We start from the raw sequence: 20587 nt of genomic DNA on the forward strand, positions 1-20587 counted from the left end.
TGTCGGGTCGCAACTTCGGTGCGGGCCGAGTTTCTCAGCCAGTTGGCTTTAAATAAATGTTCTCCATACTCGTAGTCGTAAAGGCTCGTCGTTCAAAGGCGCCACAATGACTTGCTTCGCGACTCGGTGCAGTGTCATGCAGGAACGACAATTGGCTCGACTCCCAGCCTGTAGTCTCATGAGCGCGTGTCTGAGATGCAATGCAAGCTTGCAAAGGTCTCAGATGTTGTCCGCCTCCGATCTCGCTCCGCACGAAGGCTTCTTGGTTTTGATGAGCGTGTCTTTGAATACCTGGACCGTGTCCACGAAGCTAGCGACGCAAGACTGCGGAATGGTTGTAAGTCAATGGTCAGCTGAATCGAAAAAAATTGATCATATCATGGCGCCTGGGGAACCTGGGGATGCGCGCATGTACAATCTCGTTTTCCGTCATCTTTGATCTTCCTGACAAGCGTCAATTGTTCCTCTACCCCGTTCAGAGTTTTGCAAGCTGGCAAACGGACTAGATTGTCACTCCCAAGTGCATAAAAAGGTAGAGGTATGCGTTGCAAGTTTGTCGCAAATCTGACCTGTACATATAGATGGCCGGCCTTTGGGGTATACACAGCAGCGACGGTGCGAGACGTCGATTTGCCCGTTCAAGAGCCAGTTCTCGAGCCTGGTGAGAGCCCAACCGCTTGCCCATGTCTGAGTTGACAGTTAATCTGTATCCTTGTGGACTGGCAAGACTAGGAATCCGTATCACGGTTTCGACTCTAAAGTATTGTTCCCAAACTAAACGGCGCGTCTCATCCATACAGCGAAAAACGTGGGACAGAACAGTATCCGGTGTTGCTAGGGTGTCTGCGGCAGGGGTAGCTCTGGTAGTCTTCCCTTAGATTTGGCATTCTCGAATAGCGCCCTCACCGTCGTGTTCCGCTTGTGCCCCGGCCGGCTAACAGGGAAGCTTTGGCATTCTGGCACATTGGTTCTCAAGAGCCTCCGGGGCGGTCTGAGTATAGCCCAAAGGCTCGTCTGTGCGCCGGATACCGTCCCGTCACCGTCAGGAACCACTATTGCCTTGAGCCTGTTGGGTGCCAGACGCTGTGCTGCTGGTCTAAATTTGGTGTGAGTGCTCCATTCTTCCTGGAAGCTACAATCGTCTCAGCGTAGTCGGCCGGCGCCGGTAGCAAGGGTTGACAGCAGAAGATCCCTAATTGAGGCTGCATCCCAGCCTCGGGCGATTTCCCACCTGTGTCGTGATGTGCTTCGTACTGAAGCGGCTGTGGGGTTTGATATTTGATTTTCTATTATTGCTTCGTTCTCCGTAAGTTCTCCTTAAAGGTGCCAAGATGACCGTGGGAAATGGACGTTGCGCCGTCAGGCAGTAGATGCTTGTAGGTACCGTTGTTGGTTCGCCCTGTGTAGCTTGATTCGTCACTGGCCAATCTTCCCGATGGTTGGTTTTCTGTGGTCTGCTGTCACGGAGCTGCTGACGAGGGCGTGTTAGCGTTCCATACTGAGCTACCAACAGGGGCAATGTGGTTCTAGCTGGCATATTAAGACAGAGCGCCGCGGATCCTGTTCCTGTGCCGTCCCGGCAAGGCGGGAGGAACAGTCTAGGCTCTCTAGAGTATCGGTAGACTAGTGGTGGACGTAGAGAAAGGGGAGGTTCTCATCGTGGGAATGTTTGGGGGACGTGGGCGGGAAAAGGAGTTAGCTGCGCCTCGCCAAAGCCCTCTCTGGTACCATGTCACCATGTCTCTGCCAGGCATGTTAGAGAGGATCTCGGGGAAGGTGCTAAGCTCTGGAAGTGGCATGCTGTGACTGGGGTGTCTCATCAAAAAAATTGGTCAGATGATGGACAAGATTTTCAAGGAGCTGGGCATCCGTAACCCGTAGGTCGGCTCGGTTCAAGCATCCCTGGAAAGAGCGAGGAGGGCAAGTGCAGACAGGTCCGAAGTAGCTCTCACTTTCTTTTCTCAAAGACGGAACTGAAAGCGTGCAATGACTGTCGCCTGCCGGGGCACTGATACGAGTTGAGCAAGAGTCGTGGGGGGTTCGTTTGCCAAAAAGGAAGCAACGCCTGAGTTACCTAATAAGCACCTTGGCGGTTCAGGTTGAGGAGGGTAGCCACGTAAAAGTCGAAAGCACTTGCTACCCTGATGTTTCCCAGCATTTTTCCTTTCGGCTTTCTGTCCTATCTTTTCTAGACCTCAGAAATGCCACTTGAATTTTGCCTATTTTTTTCAAATGCATCAGAAAGGATTCGTTTGTGTTGATGAGTTTCCATCCCATCTGGATTCGACTATAAACGGGGCGCGACGATCATGCCGGCAGTAACACGGGTCGTCCCTTTCACAAGGGCCAAGCGCCTGGAGTCCCGACGGGAGTCTGGAGCTCAAGTGTGGACTCGCAGCTTTCACGATCCGCAGCCGCCAAACCGCTGGCCACATTTTTCACGATGCCGCCCCTAAAAGGCTCCATTCCGCCCCGAAACGGCAATGGTCCATTTGTAACGTGCACCCAAGCCAAAAACCTTAACCAACGTCTGCCGAAAACATGGGGTGGAAGCACAGGCCACTCACTTTGGTTTCTCTCCCGTCTTCTTCCCGGTATTCGATCAAGTTTGTTGTGCTTCGAGATGCTCGGCCACTCGATAACCATAAGCTTCAATATCGACATGACTGAGATCAAGGATACCATCAAGGCCAAGACATACCGCCACAGTTTTAGCTCGCCTCTTTGCCTCGGGCCTGTTCTTGTGGCTCCTCCGCTACGAGTAAGGCACCACAGCTTCGAGACACACAAATATGTATAATCGAGGAAGCGCATCTCGAGGGGAGAGGTCTCGAACCTCGGATACGAATACACAGATGTCGGTAAACACGGTGTGTCTATCAAAAGAACCCTGTTCACCGTATCCTCAGACCCGACAGGCTTGCCACGCGGCTATCAGTCGTGATGCAGGGCGCCACGCATGAACCGTCGACAACCTTAGGTTCGTCAAGCGCCGTTGACTTCTTGGATAGGGACAGTGTTTCCGTCGTTGTCGAAACCCCGTCCGCAAATTTCCATTACTTTCATGGAGGTTTCCATCGCTGCAGGACGGTCTTGCGAGCACGAGCACGTACGAGGCTCTGTCGCAAAGTCGATCCGTTCTGCAGGGATTGAGATGACACCTCTTCCGCATAAAAGCTCCGATCGACCCAAACTAGAATGACAAGTGACAAGTCATCCAGAGAAGCACATGAAGAGCCGATATTGGTATTCGCTCACGTTGTTGCATTCGCCTGGTAGGCTAGTCGTTATTGCCATGCAGCTCTGCAACCTACCCTCACCGGTTGTCCACCGCTTCACTTGTCTCGCTGCGGGACAGACAGTGAATGCGTGGCAAGCAATCCAGACAGCTTCTCGATAATTGTTGCCGTCAATTGCACCTAAAAAATCATACTTAGCCACAATCATCACTCTACCTGCTGGCATCATATTGTGCTGGCACCACAGCCCGTGAATCCTTAATAACATTAGGATTTCAAACTGGCAACTCCAGCAATGCGTTCTTTCTGTCCCCATCCCCAGCTAGAGTGGCAGGAAATGCCACAAGAAACTGATCATGAGCAATCTCAAGTTGTTCAGAACTTCAGGTAGCAGCCCGCGGACCAGGGCGTTGAGACGGCGAATGAATACTCCTGATTGATCTCAATGACATTTAGCAAGCGTCTTACTTGAATCCTCGATACCCGCCGCGTCCCGGTCGTACCCTTCTCATTGATCTTGTGGTTCTGTCTTGGTCCAGAACAGGGCATCTGAGGCGCTGAATTACTAGGCGAGAAGCACCTTTTTCGCCAGTCGTCTGACTGACTGCTTGCTACCCTCTACTTCCAAGGTATACACAAAGATTCCGGTATCAGATCAGGACAGGCTCACGAATTGTCACCATGCCAAACGAAGCGTACGGACCTAAAAGTCGCAAGTAGTCGTGGCGGGCGCGGGGGGGGGGGCCCTTGCAGACCGACGAATATCCAAAGTTGCGCCGAACAGAAGACGGTGAAGTTTTCTGTCTTTCCCAGTTACATCCCACGCCCGTCCCCCACACCGACGGCGACTTGCCCACGCCCACCCCCCTGCTATATTTACATTAGGACGGAAAAAAAAATCTCGAAACAATCACACGACGGAGAGAGACCTTCTCGAAGCCTGCGCAAACCCAGGGCTTCCCCGTCTCCACCCATGCATGGTTGGGGATATCCCCGTGTCCACTCCGGGGGCCGCTTCCGTGGGGGGGGGGAGCAGCCTAATCCATTCCCGTCGCAGGTTTCCGCAACCTCACCGCCAGCATCTTTCGAAAATTCGGTCATTTCCATCAGTTGGAGGTTCTGTTGTCTTCCCGCATCCTTCTGAATGACTCTTGTGGGGAGCTTTTCACTGCAACACATTAGATGCAAAGCATGGGGCTTCCCAGCGCAGCCGGGGAGCCTTGACCCCTGCGTTCCGGGCGGTCAGTACTCCGTAAAGAAACTTGAATCATGGTATGTATGATGGTGCAGGTGTAGACGTAGGTGATTGTGCATTACCAAAACACGTGACTCTCGGTGAGCCACTGGAGCAGTTGATGCCATCACGACATGAGCAAAAGCTTTAAACCACTACTCAAATTAATAACAGGAAGTAAAAAGAGTTCACCCCTCCCGGTGCTGAACTGGGGGCTACATCTCTTGGTGCTCATGCTGGGATTCGAACTCGGGTACTCTCGCTAAGCCTTTCGTCGAGTAGGCTGGTTAGCGTGTATAATTGATTGTCGACCTTTAACCACTCCACTACCCAGCCAGTTTGACCTGACCCGTCGACCTAGACGGGCGCCTGCTGGCTGGTGACGGGAATGGGATTGAGGGGGGGTATATACCCTTCTTCCCTCCAGGTCGTGGCCATAAACAGTGTGGGACGGGAAGGTACGGTCGAGCCTCCACGGTATACAGTTACGTGGGTTGCGTAAACCGTATAATCAGTTCGTATATTCCTTCCAATGAGGTGCCAAGCCTCTAGGCTTTCGAGAATAATAAAACCGAGGCTTCTTCCTGCCTCCCCAGCCTCTCCAGCCTTGGGCTTATGTATACTCATGCTGTAATGCCCAGGGAGCGATCCCGGGGATCGGCCTAAGACTGCTATACGGATAGCTTGTTGCAAGACGACGTGTCTTTCAATGTTAACTAATCCATTAGCTTATACGCAGGATCTGCTCAAGCTGAAACTCCGCTTTCATCTATATCAATCGGCACATGGCAATGGACGTCGTTCTTTTCTCTAAGAAGGTATCGACGGCAAGCTAGAGGAAGGTGGAAATACAGCTCTTCACCGAACTTCATCATCTTTGAACGTTCTGAGTAGCTTGCTTTTTTTTTTTTTTGTATATTAGGTTCGTATAGGTCGAGTCTGGTATGATATATCGTCTATGTACTCTTGATCTCTTGCCGGAGCTTGGTCGGGCCAGAAGGCGGGCGACCTTTAGAGCTTAGAGCTTAAACCTTTCCAGGTGCACTCGGACAAGGTCTTCATCTTTCGACAACGATCTAGTGGCCACCTTTTTTGGTTCGACGGGATGTCGAGACCGAATCGTTCTGCAGAAACGAATAACAAAGCACGGTACAATCAGGGCCAAGGTTGAGATTGATTGACGTTCGATACATTGTTCGGATCTCACTTGAAGGGAGACGGGAAGCAATGTGCCGCGGAGTACGATCATACACCGAGGCTCCTTGCATCCAGTGCGTTCGCCTCGTCATAACGAGTCGAGTATAAGGGAAAAAAAGGGCGAGGACCTGGCCGTGAAAAAGATCCAATGTCCCCACTGTCAGTGAACCCAGATTGGGTCCTCCCTATCTTGTGTCTGCTCTATGTGAAGTTCTACTTTCTCCTAGCTGTTATTGAAGAAGTACGGGCTCAGATATTTCCCTAGCCCCTTTCTGCAGTCTTCTATCTACAATCTTTTCTCGACTCTTAATGGCACCCACCCCATGTCTTATGCCAGTCTTACCGAGGAGAACGCTCACGACCGCGTCCGCAGCGTGAAATTCCCACTCGACATGCAAAACAATCTTATCTTGTCATATTTTTATCAAGGCGTTCCCCGAAATGGGTTTTTTTTAGACTTTCTGCTCCGGTACGAGAAGACGTCCTACAAAGCACTAGACATGGGTAGCCCTCCTCCCTTCAGCATCGCAGGGTAACACAATTAAGAAGCTCCTTAAGAGCACACCCCACCAGTTATGCCGAACCCATGAGCCGTTTGTCTAGATGAATAATCTCCTCAACCCTTTAGAAGGGTGACGTGATCCCTCGTATAGACAGCCAAGACAGCCGTCGTGAAGGCTGTATACCACAGTACCAGGTACTCAAAGGCCGAGCAAAGAAACCAAGTCTAGAGGTAGTCGACAAGACTTCTATCCAGTCAAGAAAAGAATCATGCGCCGTGGTTACCAAATGTTTGCTTTCCCTTTCCCTTACTCTCTCTCTCTCTCTCGATCATAGCAGCATCCCCAAGCACCTACACACCCAACGACCCCCTCCCGCCAAGAGGGCGCGGAATTCATACAAACGTCTTCATCCCCAACAACTCTGGAGTAGCAATACGAATACAACCAAACCGCCATGACCTACGAACAAAAAACGAATGGTAGATGGAAAAACCTTTCCATACCTTGATAGCCCCCCCCCCCCCCCAAACGGTCACATTTCGCGCGCAGCAACCCCTCCACACAGGCCCCTGGCGGCTTTTTCAGAGGCGCCAGCCGCATAGATACAGAGCGAGGGCAGAGGACACAATTTATCAGAAAGGGGAGGAAAGGACCTCCATCTATCTCGTCCAGAGGAAAAGGGACGATAGGACCAGCAAAGGCACCGAGAGCTTCACTAAAAAAAAGATGACAATCTAGGGCTCATTGATGCGAATGCTGACATCCCGCATGACATCGTCGCATGAGGATGGGAAAAGGACATGGCGAGGTGGATGGAAACTGGCTTTATAGAGACGGATAAGTGGTCAGGATCATAAAGACCATGTCCTGTTCTGTAGAAGAAGGGGCTGAAGCGTAAATGAGACATCATGTTGAGAGTATATGGGATAACCGGACCATGTAATCACTTGACACTGCGCGACATCACTGGAATACATGGCTACATGCATTTAACTTTCTTAGGCCTGCTGGGCCTGAGGGTCATTCCTCTACCTAGTCGAGTCTGTCTAGAAAAGCCATTGTGCCACCGCCACGGTGGTACATCGACTCGCGGATGACCAGTAAAGAACGCCCTTCTGTGTGGGCTTCAGACATGAGGGACTATAGAGCCGAGAACATGCCCTCTCGCAAATGTCCGTCGACGTCTCATCTGAAAATCGATCCTTTTTTTTCTCGGAAGTGTTCTGTACAGAGTAGAGAAATCCCCGCAAGACAGGTTGAAAAAGGGGTTAGCCTGTCTGCCCCCAAAAAAAAGAGTTGACCACCTATTCCCGCTGGCCAAATCAGATCGTGCGATTCATCGTCTCGTCCCTCCTTAGTAACCGATATCCAGGGTAACATTGGTCACTAGACTTTGGTAACATGATTGGTCCAAAGCGGATGTCTTGATCCAATGAGAAGACAGAGTTGCGCATACGCAACCAAAGCCTGACTTTGAGGCGAGTTGCCGAGTTCAAAATCGTGTCGCCTCTATGTAAATCGAAGAGAGAAAAGCCGTCACAGAAAGAGACATTGCTCGGTCGCCAACATGCTGAATGATGCTGCGTGTGCAAGTCGTCGAGAAGAAGAAATGTCAGAAAGTCCAAGCCAAAAATGGTTCAGAGCCCTGAAGTGGTATCTTGAAAGCAAGTAGAGTTATGATTGGGGGTCGAAAGGCGGCTAAGCCAAGGCGCGGACACGCACTGGGTCCATGAGCATATCGAGAGCCAAAGGGGTTGACCAAAGGATGAGTAAAGTTGTTGTGCAGAGCGGAGGTGGAAAGCGACCTCAAGCTACGTGTGTCGTGGACAACAGTATTTCCTGGGGTATCTTAATGCACAGGTAAGGGGCAGCCCCATTTTGGATGTATGTTGTCGTCAAGGTCGTCATTAATGTCGATGTTTCAACCGCTTGAAGATGTTCTTCGGTGAATGGCCAGGGGAGTCCTACTGTCCCTTTCTAGCCTTCTCGGCAAGCCGAGCTTCTCTTGCGGCACGCACCAATGGCGATAATTGAGAAAGGTCAACGCAGCCCTTCATGAACTCGTGCTGGAAAGAAGAGAAAAAAAGTCAGTATCAGACTATACCGCTGGGATCTCGACTGAACTCACTCTAAGGAGGTCATGCGCGCTGGCTCTCTTCTCAGGGTCGACTTTGAGGGCAAAGTACAGGAAGTCCCGGAAGACTGCTGACAGGTTGGACTCCTCCTTGATGTGGGGTGTGCCGTTGGTAGCGATCAACCACAGCGCTCTAAGAGGCGATTCGGTCAGGTATGGAGGCTCTCCCTCAATCATCTCAATGGCCATAATGCCCAGAGACCAGATGTCCACCTTGCGCCCGTACTCCTTGCGCGTCACAACTTCAGGGGCCATCCAGTAAGGCGTGCCAACCATAGTGGTGCGCTTATTTTGGGCCTCGTTAATTGTTGCGCAGAAACCGAAATCGGCTGTTTGGTGTTAGTTTTGCCATGATGTCGAATTTCCGCTCAAGACTTACTCAGCTTGATGTTGCCTTCCATTGACAAGAGAATGTTGTCAGACTTAATATCGCGGTGGATGACTCCCTTCGAGTGCAGGTGCTGCAAGCCCTTGAGTGTTTCTCTGCAGACGGAGGCAATTTGGCCCTCGGTCATGATGTTGAAGGTGACAACATCAGTAAGGCTGCCGCCCTCCATGAACTCCATCACAACCCAGAGCTCACCTCCGCAGAGGAAGCTGTCAATGAAGTTGACGATATTGGGATGTGAGCTGTCCTTCATGACCAGGATTTCGTTGATAATGAGATCCTTCTTGGGTTGCTGTTCGAGGTTCATCTGCTTGATAGCGACCAGACGGTTGGTTCCTCGCTCGTAGCCGGTGTAGACACCGCCTGACGCGCCTTGGCCAATCTTATTAAAATTCTTATAGACCTCGCGAGGATCGCCGTCGGAGCAGATGCGCTTCAGTGCAGCGACGACATCGATACCGGTGCTCTGGCGGGGTCGGTGTCTGGGTCTGGAACCAGGTGCGCCAGGTACACCAACTTGCTGTCGCTGGCCGGGACCGCCGTTTGCCGTGGGACCCTGAGCGTACTGGTGCTGCGACTGGGGCGGTGTCGGCTGCTGGGGGGGCTGTCTCTTGCTCGGGGCACGGCTGATCTGGCCAGACATGGCCGCTTGGGCCTGAGCTAGGGCCTGCTCTTGCTGCTGCTGCATGAGTTGCTGCTGGTAAACGTTCGCCTGGGCTGTCTGCGGGTTAGGCGTGGGGGGCACGTAACCGGCGGGGGCGCCAGCACGCGAGTTGGATCGGGATCGGGATCGGTGCTCTCCACGATGCTCTTCGGGTAGCATGGGAACGTTGCTCTCCTTGGGCGGCTGATAGGCGACCGGGGGCAGGTCCTCGGCGGGCTGAGACATTCCAATGCCGGAGTCCTTGCCGGGATAGTTGGAGGGAGCGGACCTCATCGACGAGGGCATGCTGACGGGGGGCTTCGGGGCCGGGCGGCTGGGCATCAGGTTGATGTCCTTGCCGGAGCCTTTACCTCCCGAAACTCCAGGGACGGGCGGCGGCTGGCGGGGGTTTTCGAAAGATCCTTCATGATTGACAGTTGGAAACCTAGGGCTCGCAGGTGGACTGATCATTGGTGACATACCCATATAAGTGGTTGGCGGATACATGCCCGGCGACATGGCACCCGACGGCGAGTTCGCGTTTGCATACTGACGGTAGTCAGGCGCTCTAGCATCGTGGAATTTCTCCAAAACTTGATCCTCGGCTGGCTTCTCGGTCGTTTCCTTGTAAAATGTGATGATGTCAACCATGGTCTGGGGGTTCTCCCTACGTTCCTTCTCGGGAATTCCACTCTCGTTGATTAATCTCTGCCATTCTTTGGGGAGACCCTGTATCGTAGAAAATCGTCAGCTACACCAAGCACACGAGGACAAAGAGGAAGTACGAAAACAGAGAACGAGTAGAGAGTCGACTGCTACACAAGAGAGCCAAACATGGAGCTGGAGGGGAAAATGGAAGGGCCAGACTGACGGTGAACTGGCCAGTAGAGCTGTCGTAGCCAACGTGGGTGACATGGACGGGGTTCTCAGGCGCAGAAATGACTGGCTTCTTTGGGGTGCCGACGAGGCTATTCATGAAGCCAGAGAAGCCCGACTTCTTGCGCAGGACGCCCATGCGGGGCTCCTTTGCCTCGTCTGAATATCTCTTGGGGCTGATCATTGAGTTGTCCGTCACCCGTCCGCCTTGTGATTTTTCGTTCATCATGGAGGAATCGTTCGTGAAGCTCTGGGACTGTCTCAGGGCGGGGCCCTTGATGCGCGAATCGGTCGCTGACTTGATGAGCGGGGCGGGAGCGTTGTGTCGGTGGTAGTTGGGGGTGTTGAAGTGAGGATGCTGACCGGCGACAGGCGACTTGGTCTGCTCGATGCGGTTCAGGACCGCAGCACCGTCAAAGGGAGCGCCGATGAATTCGTCGTGGGGTTGTGACGACAAAGGCGAGGGAGCGGCGGGATCGAGCGGGCGATCGGTGCTGTGGGCGATGCCGACGGCGAAACCGTTACCTACAGGACTGTTGTTGGTGTTGTTGTTTTGGTAGAAATTGTTTTGGTGATTGAAGTGCAGCTGATGGTGGTGAGGAGAAAAGGCGTGGGCGTGGGTTTGGGCGTGGCCGTGAGCAGCAGCAGCAGAAGCGCCAGCGGCAGCAGAAGAAGCGTGGAAGGTGGAGGAGGAGGAGGAGGTCTGGGCCTGGGCGTGGAGCTGGGGGTGGTGGTAGGCAGTTGGGGAAGGAGCAGCAGATCCAGCGACGGCGGCGAACTGGCCCTGAGGCAGAATGGGGGAAGGATTGGGAAGGTGCGTCTGACTTGATGGAAGGTGACGGGGCGAAGAGCTGTTGGAAGCGGCAGAAGAAGCAACGCCGGGTAGAGGAATACCAGAACTCTGAGCCGAGCCAGAAGCAGAGGCAGAGGCAGATGCCGAAGCAGAAGCAGAGGAATAAGCAGCTGCTGGCGCGTTTGAGGGGGTCGTCCGGGCTGGTGGAGCGGAAGGAGCGCGCTTCAGCGACGTAGAGCTGCGTTTGCTCTGGAGAGAGAGGGCGTCGATGCCACCATCGAGACCGCTCGAGGAACGGGTGTGTTGCTGGTAGGACGAGGGCGGCTTCTTGGTGAGCCTGCGACGTTGGGAGGTGCCGTTGGAAATAGTCGTGCTCTGGCTGCTATCCATGATACACCCTAAAAAGTCTAAAACGTCGAAGAAAGGGAAAGGAAGGGAAAAAAGAGGGTATGAATAGAGGGTGTGTGAGGAGGAAAAAACTCGGTACGGGCACAATGCGATGCTGTCTCCCCTTGGACTTGTGCTCGAGACGTGGAGTGGACGGCGGGAGAGGTACGCACGCGGCGGCGGCGACGACGGCTGTGTGGTAGTGGTAGTGGTGGTGGTGGTCTGTCTGCCTACCAACTCTCCGTCTCTTAAGAGTCTACGGTCCTCAAGCTGGAGGTGATAAGGCTTTGGTGGGCAAGGTATACTGAGGTGTGTGGAGGGGCCAGTAGTACCAGCGAGAACTGTGTAGATGGCAGCACAACTACAAGTACAGTCGCAGTGACAGCCGTGTCTCGAGACTTTTCGAGTCGGGGAGTGAACCGGGAAGGCGTGCAAGACAGAGGGGAACGGTTTAGCCTTGGTCTTGGTCTTAATTAGCAAGCAGCGGCGGTAATCGATCCAAGCATAAGGTATGGAGCCTTGAGGTAGGTATAGGTAGACCGTACGGAATTTGGGACGGTAGGTACTTACCTAGGTACCTGGGTACTTAAGATGGCGACCGGGCACCCAAGGTACTGTCCACTGGTCCACTGACCTGAGGTTCTGTATAAAAGTAGGCGCTGGGTCGCAGGCTCGCAGCAACTTCTGTGCTTGATGGGGACCGGGACACGCTGACTGTCACTGGCTGAATGGAGACGCAAGAAGTGGATTCTTGGAACCGTATGAGGTGAGGTGAGGTGGGTTGCGGAGCGAGAGGAGTGAAGTGGACGACGGAGCGACGGGGGATTGTTTTACTGGGACCCGGAGGCTGGCAAGATTCGAGAAAAGCTGGCAACTGGGGGCAAACCGCCAGCAAAGCCGCCAGCACGACAACAACTCTGTGGAAAAGAAAAAAAAAATAACGTATGAGTACGGATATGAGAATCTTAGGTTCTGGGTAGCGAATAGCTCCTAGTGGAGTGAGCAATCACCAAGGTGGATGGGAGCGCAGGCCGTCAGACTAGGGCAAGAATGGGACTACTCTCGCTGATTACCTTGGTGCTGCCGATGCTGGTTGAATTTGCTGGGAACCAACTTGCCTAGGGAATGTATCATGTATCCGTAGTGTGCGCAGTACCTAGACTGCCCGGAGTGTACATGCAGCGGGGGATAAGACGAGACAAGACTGGGCTGGACTGGGCTTGGTGGGACGCAGATTGCACGGTACAGAATCACAGAGTGCGCAAAGAAGGACTCGACAGATTCAATGCAGTCCATGCAGTCCAATGGAGTGGTATGTCAGTGACTTGCTTTCTTCACGGGCCGCAAGACTGACTGCAAGAGACATCACCCGACAGGATCCAGGAAGCAGAACAATTGACCAAGTATCCTTATTAGAAAGTACCTTACTGCGTACACTGAATGGAACAACACTCGTAGCGGGTGGAGTTGGAGGTTCCATTTTGCTTGTTCTGGTCTCCTGCTTCGCGTGTTTCTCGCTCTGTTTTGGTTCGGGTGCTTGGAAGAATAAAAGCGGGGTTTGTTCAGATTGAAGTGGGAGAAGGCACGAGAGGGACCGGCTGGAAGAGGTCAAGTCAAGTGGGCAGGCGTAGCAGGGCCGCAAAATGGGCGTGGCAGCTGGTGGGTACGAAAGTATCGGAGGATGAATTGGCGGACGGGCTACCTTAGCCTGGGAGCCGTGTGGCCGTGTGGCCGCGGCCGTGTGGTGTGGTGATGTGGGAAAAGGTGGAGCAAAAGCCTGTGAGGTGGGGTCTCATCCGGCAGCGTCAAGTACGTACTTTTTTGGTCCTCTCGGTGTCTTCCATTTCATTGCCCGGGCAGGTGCAAGATGCCCCAACCCGCCTTACTTACCTAAGGTACGAAGTACATAGTTACGCTTTGAGATGACAGAGCCCTGGCTGCAGGACTGGATGGGAGGGGCACACACTTTTACCTTGACCAAGGCACGAAGCCTTGCTTTGAGACTTCAGATGGTTGTCTGCGAAAGACTCCAAATTAGAAAACACAGTGTGCCATCTGTCTCCAAACGTACATTAAGCTCCCTAACTGGAGCATCGCGGTCCATTCGTACTGAGCCTCCGAGCCTTGAGGTGATTGATTAGCTTTCCAAGGTCTTGGTGTCATTGTGCCCTACCATCTCGAGAAGGATGAAAGCTTAGAAAAGTGATTCGTATTCTTTCTGAAGAACTGACAGCGCATACGGCCGGACTCTGAAAAGGGAAAGACGACTCGACTTGCCAGCGCTCGCGCTTCCCGTCCTGATTGGCCGCGACAGGCAGCCGACTCAGGACTGGCCAACTTCAAACTTGTGATGCGTGCTTAAAGGTGCTGGAGATGCGCTGCAGTCGAAAGAAGAAACCTGCCCTGCCCTGTACTTTTGATCCAGCTGCATGTTCCCTCTCATGTTGTAGCGCAAGGTAGTTGTTCAGACCCGTGCTTCGAAATGACCTCATCTCGGGACTTGCTTTGGTTCCAGGCTGACTCCTACGCATACAACCGTAGATTGGGACTGTGACGGAGACAGGCTGGTCGTCTTTAGGCGCCTGCTACCAGCTTCTTTTCTTATTTCTTCTTTCCAGACGTATCACCAATGGTCATCTCTGCGAGCTCATGTCCCGACATGGCCGATCCAGCGAAGGGGCTGGGCTGTCAGTAGCACATCCAGCGGCCCAACCAACAATCGCAATTGAACAGGTGACACCAAGCAATCAACGCCATTTGGCCTACAGTGTATGACGACAAGATACACTGTTGACCACATGCCATGCCGTGTGCCCCTCATCGTCACCATCGTCGCCGGGACACTTCCAGTGTCCCAGTATCTGTATCCGTACCTATGCTGTCTGAGCAAGGCTACCTCGGGCAAAGCTACGCGAGACGAGCTTACTCCACCAGCGGCGGAACAGCTGCCTTTGAACACAGAGGTGAGGGGACTCGCACTTGCAGGTCCCTATACCAAGGAGAGGAAGTGGGAGAATGGTGTCTACTATAAAAGCAACTAAGGGGGGCGTGTTCGTAGTTGTGGCAGATGTGCATCGCACAACACCTCGTACCCCAGAATAGAATGCAAAGTATTTTGGCAACAAAAACCCCGAGTCTGAGCTTTCCTCGCCCTGCTGATGGGCTAAAAATGATAATGCAGACAGCCAAGGTACGGATAGACAGGTTGACTGACTTTCACTTACCTAACCATCATCTGCGTGTTCCCCCCAAGGGCTCGACGTCGAATCGTTGGCGTGTTTGGGAGGGTAGGAGAGAGAGCCGGGGCAGAGACACCGGCGCAGGCTCCTGGGCCGCGTCTGTGGTTCAAACTGATTGCTTTCGGGAAGAAGCACAGCAGGCTCCAGTTGAGGAGTAACAGCAACCGGGACCATGCAACCAACAGAGAGCTCGAGAGCAGAGCTACGGCAACTACCACCAGCAACACCCGCGAGGCAAGGTAGCTTGCTGGTTGCTTGCTACGCTTCCTGAGTTCCTCACATAGCTGAAGTTCCACCGTGCCTTGAAGTTGGGGGCTGCTTTAGGTCAACGTCGGTGCTGTGCGTCTCCAGCCCGCGCCCATGCCCCATTCTGTCGACCCGACTGTGCTTGCTTGTGTGCTTGTCTTATTTGGAGCCATGGACCTGACGGTCGACCCTTGGTCAATCTCAGGTGCGCGAGGAATGTCTCTGGTCAGTGGTCAACAGGGACTCGCCGATCGCACGGCGGCTCTAGCCTAACGGGCAGCTAAGTTGCAAAAGTAGTGCGGGCATGCGATGCGGTAGGGAGAAGCCAGGGTATTCGGGGGTCAGGGATTGGGGTCGCCGTTGCGGACACTGGTCAGGTCAGTGGGGAGAGGGAGGAGAGAAAGCTGAAGCACCAAGGGTCTTGAATCTAAACCTGGAGCAAGAGAAACTAGAGGAACAGAGTCGACAGGTCGTCTCGGTATGGAACGGCCAGGTATTATGCATTGCATTGCTGCAAATCCAGTTCCGTACATAGATGCTGTCTGACCCGGCAAGTTGGTGTGGCAGAACAGGAACTCGGAAGCTGGGCGAGCGACGTTGCCTGCATCTCCCGTTCTGGCAGTCTTGGAAGCTCAAATTCAGAAAAGTTACTTGCTTTGCCATTGCTTACGAAAAAGCTCTCGTGTGGGCTGACTGACGTAAGTAATGCATACACTGATTAATGCATATCAGGCTGGCGCAGAATGATGTTTATTCTGTAGATAGCGCGTTGTATGTATGTGACAGTATAGATAGAAGCGTATAGGGTTAGGTGAGCATGCAATGCTGGACTGTAATATCGAGGGAAATGCCTGCCCGCTTCGATGCCAGGTTTGATGGAAGATGATGTGAGGGTTGTTGCTGTCTGCGATGCCTTGGTCCGTGGTGGCCGGCGGCTCGGCATCCCCTGGCGCCTACGTCTTCGAGGAAGGTAGACATCAAACGAGGAGACTCGAAATTGAGAAGGAGGGGGGAGGGGAAAGGGCCGGAAGGGAGGGTCGCCTTACATGGCGATGCGACACCATCTCAGACGAATACTTGCCCAAAGTTGGGGTGCAGAGGGTGAGACCCTTCCGGCGAAGAATTCTCGCCCACTCATCGATAATTTGCACAGCGACCAGGTCTCACTTGGTTTGGCAAGCCACGGGCCGCTTCAATTAACCGCGGGAATGACCGTCATCTTGCGCTTTCTCCAGCGTATCAGAACATCTTGCTGTCATCTGACGAATCGGCAGCCTAGGATATCGGTACATGCCTCACGGTTCAGAAGAAGGACTTCAGAAATGTAGAGGTAAACTTCGGCCACCCGCCCCGTCCGCTCCTTCCTTTCACCTTCCTTGGGGTTTCCAGCCTGCCACAAGGTAAGGCACGAATATATCGTCGTCCATCCGCTACGACGATCTAGACTACTTTGGTAAGTTACAACCCTCGTTTTTGATCGGACTGAGCCGCCGGGCCGTCGTGTAATAATATCTAGGGATCAACTGGTATTATCCCACTGTAAGGCACAACGCTACCCACCTTAGGTAAGATCAGGACCGAACTTGAAGGTACAGCCTACAGAGTACGTATTTTGTCTGACATGCTCTCACGCCGGCCAGAATTTCACAACGGGGCTTCGTTGGCCAATGCGCGTTCCTGACCTCCTAGAGAATATGAATCTTTGTTTCAAACCATCGGGGACTTGGGCTTTCTGCTCCACAAAGGGTCCAGTAATGCTTCATTCATCTCTTTGGGTCTCTTTCCCCTCACACATTGCACTTGATATATATCTTAATCTTCTCCCTTCCTCAATATCCAATCTGCCAGTCACGAGTGTCTGCATATACCCCCAGTCCATGAGGGCCAATATCATCCCCGGCTGGCTGCACGAATCCTTGAAGAATCACGACAATTTTCCTAATTACCTCCGTCTTCCCGCCCGTCCTCCCGTTCAGCGCCGCCCTCTAGACCCTTGCTGATTGGGAGGTGATTCCACTCCTTGCTCAAACGAGAGATTATCTTGGGCGGCGACCCATACTACGTACTTAACGAATACACCACCACCACCTTCTCTGTCCGTCCCTATTCCATCGCCAACGTCCGTGCAACCTGGTGGTGTGCACCAGCGGTAGTGCTGGTGCCGAGAGGTCATCTTAGATCTACTAATGAGGCGCTCAACTTGGAGAGGAGGATTTCGAACCCGAACCGTGGCTGGCTCCCATCTCCCTTCCAAGAGTAGTGTGGCCGTTATGATCTTATTTTGAACCCCCCTCCATCTCGCTCACTTCCTTCTGTTCTTAATCAAAAAAGCCGTTACACCAGTCAAGCAAGGTCCCGTTTGCCCGCGTACTAGTCTGAACGAAGAGATGGGGGATGCCGAGAAATGCCCACCAAAGTAAACGGTTTGTGCCTGTGGAAATAATTGCAGGGCTCCTTTGGGGATTACCCGCCGCGCCCTGCTCGTCCATTTCATCCGATTGCGTCTTAGGAGGTCATTCAATTGCCAGGAGATGAGGGTCCTTGATCTATATTTGCCATTTGCTTGTGACTCCTTTGGCTCCATATGGATATTGTGCTTTGAGGTCTGAGCAACCCGCAATTTGGTCGTCATATTGCTTCCATTCCCCAGCAGTCTCGGCGAAGCTTCGAGAAAAGCTACTGTAAGACAACCTCATTGCCAACACCACGCATTCACGCAATTGTGTGCGATTTCTTGATCTCGCATGTACACGATACCCAGACCAAGGTGAGTATACACATGTGCAATGATTGGCTTTGTGGTGGCTGGCAACTTTGGGCCTTCAAGGGATCGATCCCAGGGGAGGTTTGTCGGGCCGTACTGTGCTTCAAAATGCCTTGCCGCCTGCTCAGAATACCCCGCGATTTGGGCTTGATAGTCAGGCTGAGGAGACTCATGGATCATCCCTCTCATGACGCGAACTCGAGATCCCAGGTTCCGGCGGGGCAGTTGATTATCTGCGAAACATGACTGCGATCTCCGTTTCTAAATCTTGAGCAGGGTGCGTCACGGTCATGTCGAGGAGCTACCAGGCCGACATCTCCGAGCCGACTACCTTGTCAGGCGCGTGAGGAATTCCGGCCCTGGACACTCTCTACTAGCTTACTCATTCAATGTTTCCTGACCAGGAAAGGGGAAGAAAGGAGGAAGGTATAAGGTTGCGTAGATCCTAGCAGACTGGTCCATACACGGCAAACTTCATCATGCCCCAAACTCTCGGGTGCATGAAGGGTCCGACTCACACGTTCATCTAAGGTATTGGTCATCTGGGGAGGAAAGGCTGAGTCTAAAGAAAAGTTTCTTTCGTTCACAATGCTTTTGCGGGAACAAGAAACCTCCGTCTGCTGGATGGTGAGGATCTCACCACGTGGATGACAGCATGGTGCACCACTAGTCAACACGTAGATGACTCCCCTGCTATGTCTCCATTTCCTTTTTTTGATAGATCGTTGCTGATACTTTCGAAGGGGCCATGTGAAAGGACTATGGAGAGAGTGGGTTTGCAAGTCAATGACGGCGATAATAGTGTCAGTAAGAACAGGAATCTTGGCCAAAGTGGAATACGGATTGTAATGATCGCCCACCTCTCGCATCGACTCCCACTTGCTTACGATGGCACACTGATTGTTGACGAGAAAGTCGCACCTCTTTAGCTGGACGACCTCACGAGATGAAGTTTTTGATCGAATCATGTTTCTCCTTGCTGCCAATGTCTGTCTAGCCATGTCGGACAGAATGAGGCATGAATGTTTGTTTGTACATGGAAAATACACAAACCAAAAGCTCTCTAGCAATCGTCACTGCACCATACAGCTTGCCCTTTGACAAACATTCAACACTGTACGTCGGATACCCAGCCGAGGGATCAAAACGATTGGGCAAACCATACTGTCGGTTCAAGATCGACGAGGTAGAGGCCAGATCTCTCGGCTGGAGGTGATTTTCTGACGAGGGGCGATCCGGGTATCACCCTTCTATATGCCAGGTGGGTGGACTGATGTTGATAGAGTCCGGAGTTGCTGCGATGTATATTCCATCGCTTTGCAAACTCCGCATCTGAATAGTTCTAATGGTTTGGTGAGACCACTTACAGCTCCTCATGTTGGAAATCTCGGCCGTTTGCCCGGAAGGCTTGGTTGTCCTACACAAATATTCTACATATCAGCACTTTGCGATGCAACGCAGGTCATTAGTCAAACATATTGGGACGCAGACGAGCACCAGGAGCCATACAAATACCACTGTTCCTGACTGTTTTCCAAGCCATCATAGGCTTGTCAGTTTTCTATGGCATATGATGTAAGGCGACTTATTTTCATTGGGGACGGAGCGAGGACGGCTAGATATATATGACAAGTCTTGGGTAACTCACGACGGATAGTGACAGACTGATGAATAACTCGGAAAGATATTGCTAGTCGGAGTTCTGAAATATTCTTTGAAGGGTCCTTACCATAAGCTTAAAAGTTTGCAAACTCGAATCCTGACGATGAAAAATGGAAGTGGAACAGAACTACATCGTCCGCCTCAAGTATATGAAATGGATCATCTCCAGTAAATTTCTCTTTGCTTCAACCAACCTTCCGGTTCGAAACTTCTCAACTTTTACTTCATCGATTCAACGTGTCTCTCGCGATCTGTCGACACATAGGCCTTGCTTCTCGTCAACGACGTCTCAAGCCCTAATTGCGCTTACCCTGTAGATTGCCAAGGTAGTCAGATATACGAGACGAGATGGATACGAACTGAGACAAGCATTCGACGAAGCCGAGAGGTCCTCCTAGCACAAAGCGTAGATTACTGAACGTGATCAGCTTCAGAATCCGGCAAGGGTATTTCGCCTTCAGAATGGACACGTTCTTGAGACGGACCATGCTCCGCGGCGTCAATACTTGACGGCGCCACCTTTGACGACTCGGTCCTCGATAGCTTCAACTATTTGGGAATTTCGCGGACCATCGTTGTCCAAGCGCCGGAGGCCGGAGATATATGCGGACACCCGACCCCGGGCCCAAGTCGGCAGGCGGCCCCACGTGACGCCGGAGCTCTCATCCGGCCATCGTGCCTTCCAGGTGCAACGGCTGACCCTTTGGGCCTGGGCACTCTAACAATTTAGGTTGTGGCTGAGGCTAAGTGTGGGGTCACCAAGAGTGGAGTCGGTTGGAGCACTGGACCTCTGGTAGGCGGAACCTTTCTGGAAGTAGCACCCCTGCCCGCGCCAGAAATTCCACTTTCCAATTGAACAGCTCGACCATCGTGGAGTCGAGAATCTTCCACCTCACCCTTATTCCCCCCGAATCCTCAAATCCATCTCCGTAACCTATCCTCCCACTTCTCAAACCATCAATTGGTTGGCCTGTTCCCTTCGCCAACTCCCTCTTTCCCGATTCAACTTCCTGGATACGATTATTGTTGCCGGTCAGGGTCACAATGTTCTAAGCCAGCATCAAATTCCATCTTCCCATCGGTTACTCGCTGCTCTACGGTTTCTCACGCTTCAGTCTTCTTTCATCGGAGGTCTGATTCTACTGGTCTTGTCCCACTGCCGTATATACCATCAGTTGTGAGTATTCTTCTCTTTTTCTTCTCTTCTGACCTCCTTCCCTCAAGGAACGCTCCTGCCGTAACTGCGTCTTCAGCAGAACACATCAGCTAACTAGGTATCGCT

At 52.6% G+C, this 20587-nt stretch overlaps 7 protein-coding genes across 7 annotated transcripts, besides 2 other annotated features; 3 read left to right on the forward strand and 4 right to left on the reverse strand.

Annotated features, from left to right (window-relative positions):
• Nucleotides 1–1839: 1839 nt before the first annotated feature.
• Nucleotides 1840–3400, forward strand: CLUP02_00395 (uncharacterized protein; the record flags this gene model as incomplete). The annotated part of the gene is made up of 5 exons (XM_049279445.1): nucleotides 1840–1877; nucleotides 1946–1981; nucleotides 2320–2794; nucleotides 2887–3109; nucleotides 3222–3400. 5 exons carry the CDS (start codon nucleotides 1840–1842, stop codon nucleotides 3398–3400), a joined length of 951 nt encoding a protein of 316 aa, XP_049135402.1.
• A 161-nt stretch (nucleotides 3401–3561) lies between these two features.
• Nucleotides 3562–4708, reverse strand: CLUP02_00396 (uncharacterized protein; the record flags this gene model as incomplete). Its single annotated transcript, XM_049279446.1, has 8 exons — nucleotides 3562–3680; nucleotides 3743–3819; nucleotides 3877–3904; nucleotides 3943–4106; nucleotides 4169–4253; nucleotides 4313–4466; nucleotides 4557–4582; nucleotides 4666–4708. The coding sequence occupies 8 exons, from the start codon at nucleotides 4706–4708 to the stop codon at nucleotides 3562–3564; spliced, it is 696 nt and encodes a 231-aa protein (XP_049135403.1).
• Nucleotides 4709–8137: 3429 nt separating this feature from the next.
• CLUP02_00397 (uncharacterized protein) lies at nucleotides 8138–11397 on the reverse strand (the record flags this gene model as incomplete). The annotated part of the gene is made up of 4 exons (XM_049279447.1): nucleotides 8138–8239; nucleotides 8302–8636; nucleotides 8687–10067; nucleotides 10210–11397. The coding sequence occupies 4 exons, from the start codon at nucleotides 11395–11397 to the stop codon at nucleotides 8138–8140; spliced, it is 3006 nt and encodes a 1001-aa protein (XP_049135404.1).
• Nucleotides 11398–12444: 1047 nt separating this feature from the next.
• Nucleotides 12445–12512: a sequence feature (Short protein (CLUP02_00398, UQC73752.1) was converted to a misc_feature.).
• Nucleotides 12513–12547: 35 nt separating this feature from the next.
• Nucleotides 12548–12554: a sequence feature (Short protein (CLUP02_00398, UQC73752.1) was converted to a misc_feature.).
• Nucleotides 12555–14618: 2064 nt separating this feature from the next.
• CLUP02_00399 (uncharacterized protein) lies at nucleotides 14619–14807 on the reverse strand (the record flags this gene model as incomplete). The annotated part of the gene is made up of 1 exon (XM_049279448.1): nucleotides 14619–14807. The coding sequence occupies one exon, from the start codon at nucleotides 14805–14807 to the stop codon at nucleotides 14619–14621; it is 189 nt and encodes a 62-aa protein (XP_049135405.1).
• Nucleotides 14808–15597: 790 nt separating this feature from the next.
• On the reverse strand, nucleotides 15598–15921 carry CLUP02_00400 (uncharacterized protein; the record flags this gene model as incomplete). Its single annotated transcript, XM_049279449.1, has 1 exon — nucleotides 15598–15921. A coding segment is annotated over one exon (324 nt), but the record flags the coding sequence as incomplete, so codon positions are not given.
• Nucleotides 15922–19018: 3097 nt separating this feature from the next.
• Nucleotides 19019–19222, forward strand: CLUP02_00401 (uncharacterized protein; the record flags this gene model as incomplete). Its single annotated transcript, XM_049279450.1, has 1 exon — nucleotides 19019–19222. One exon carries the CDS (start codon nucleotides 19019–19021, stop codon nucleotides 19220–19222), a length of 204 nt encoding a protein of 67 aa, XP_049135407.1.
• Nucleotides 19223–19415: 193 nt separating this feature from the next.
• On the forward strand, nucleotides 19416–20575 carry CLUP02_00402 (uncharacterized protein; the record flags this gene model as incomplete). The annotated part of the gene is made up of 6 exons (XM_049279451.1): nucleotides 19416–19505; nucleotides 19571–19618; nucleotides 19740–19991; nucleotides 20036–20098; nucleotides 20166–20455; nucleotides 20530–20575. The coding sequence occupies 6 exons, from the start codon at nucleotides 19416–19418 to the stop codon at nucleotides 20573–20575; spliced, it is 789 nt and encodes a 262-aa protein (XP_049135408.1).
• Nucleotides 20576–20587: the final 12 nt, after the last annotated feature.

This window comes from Colletotrichum lupini, chromosome 1, assembly GCF_023278565.1.
Source record: "Colletotrichum lupini chromosome 1, complete sequence".
NCBI classification, from domain to species: domain Eukaryota; kingdom Fungi; phylum Ascomycota; class Sordariomycetes; order Glomerellales; family Glomerellaceae; genus Colletotrichum; species Colletotrichum lupini.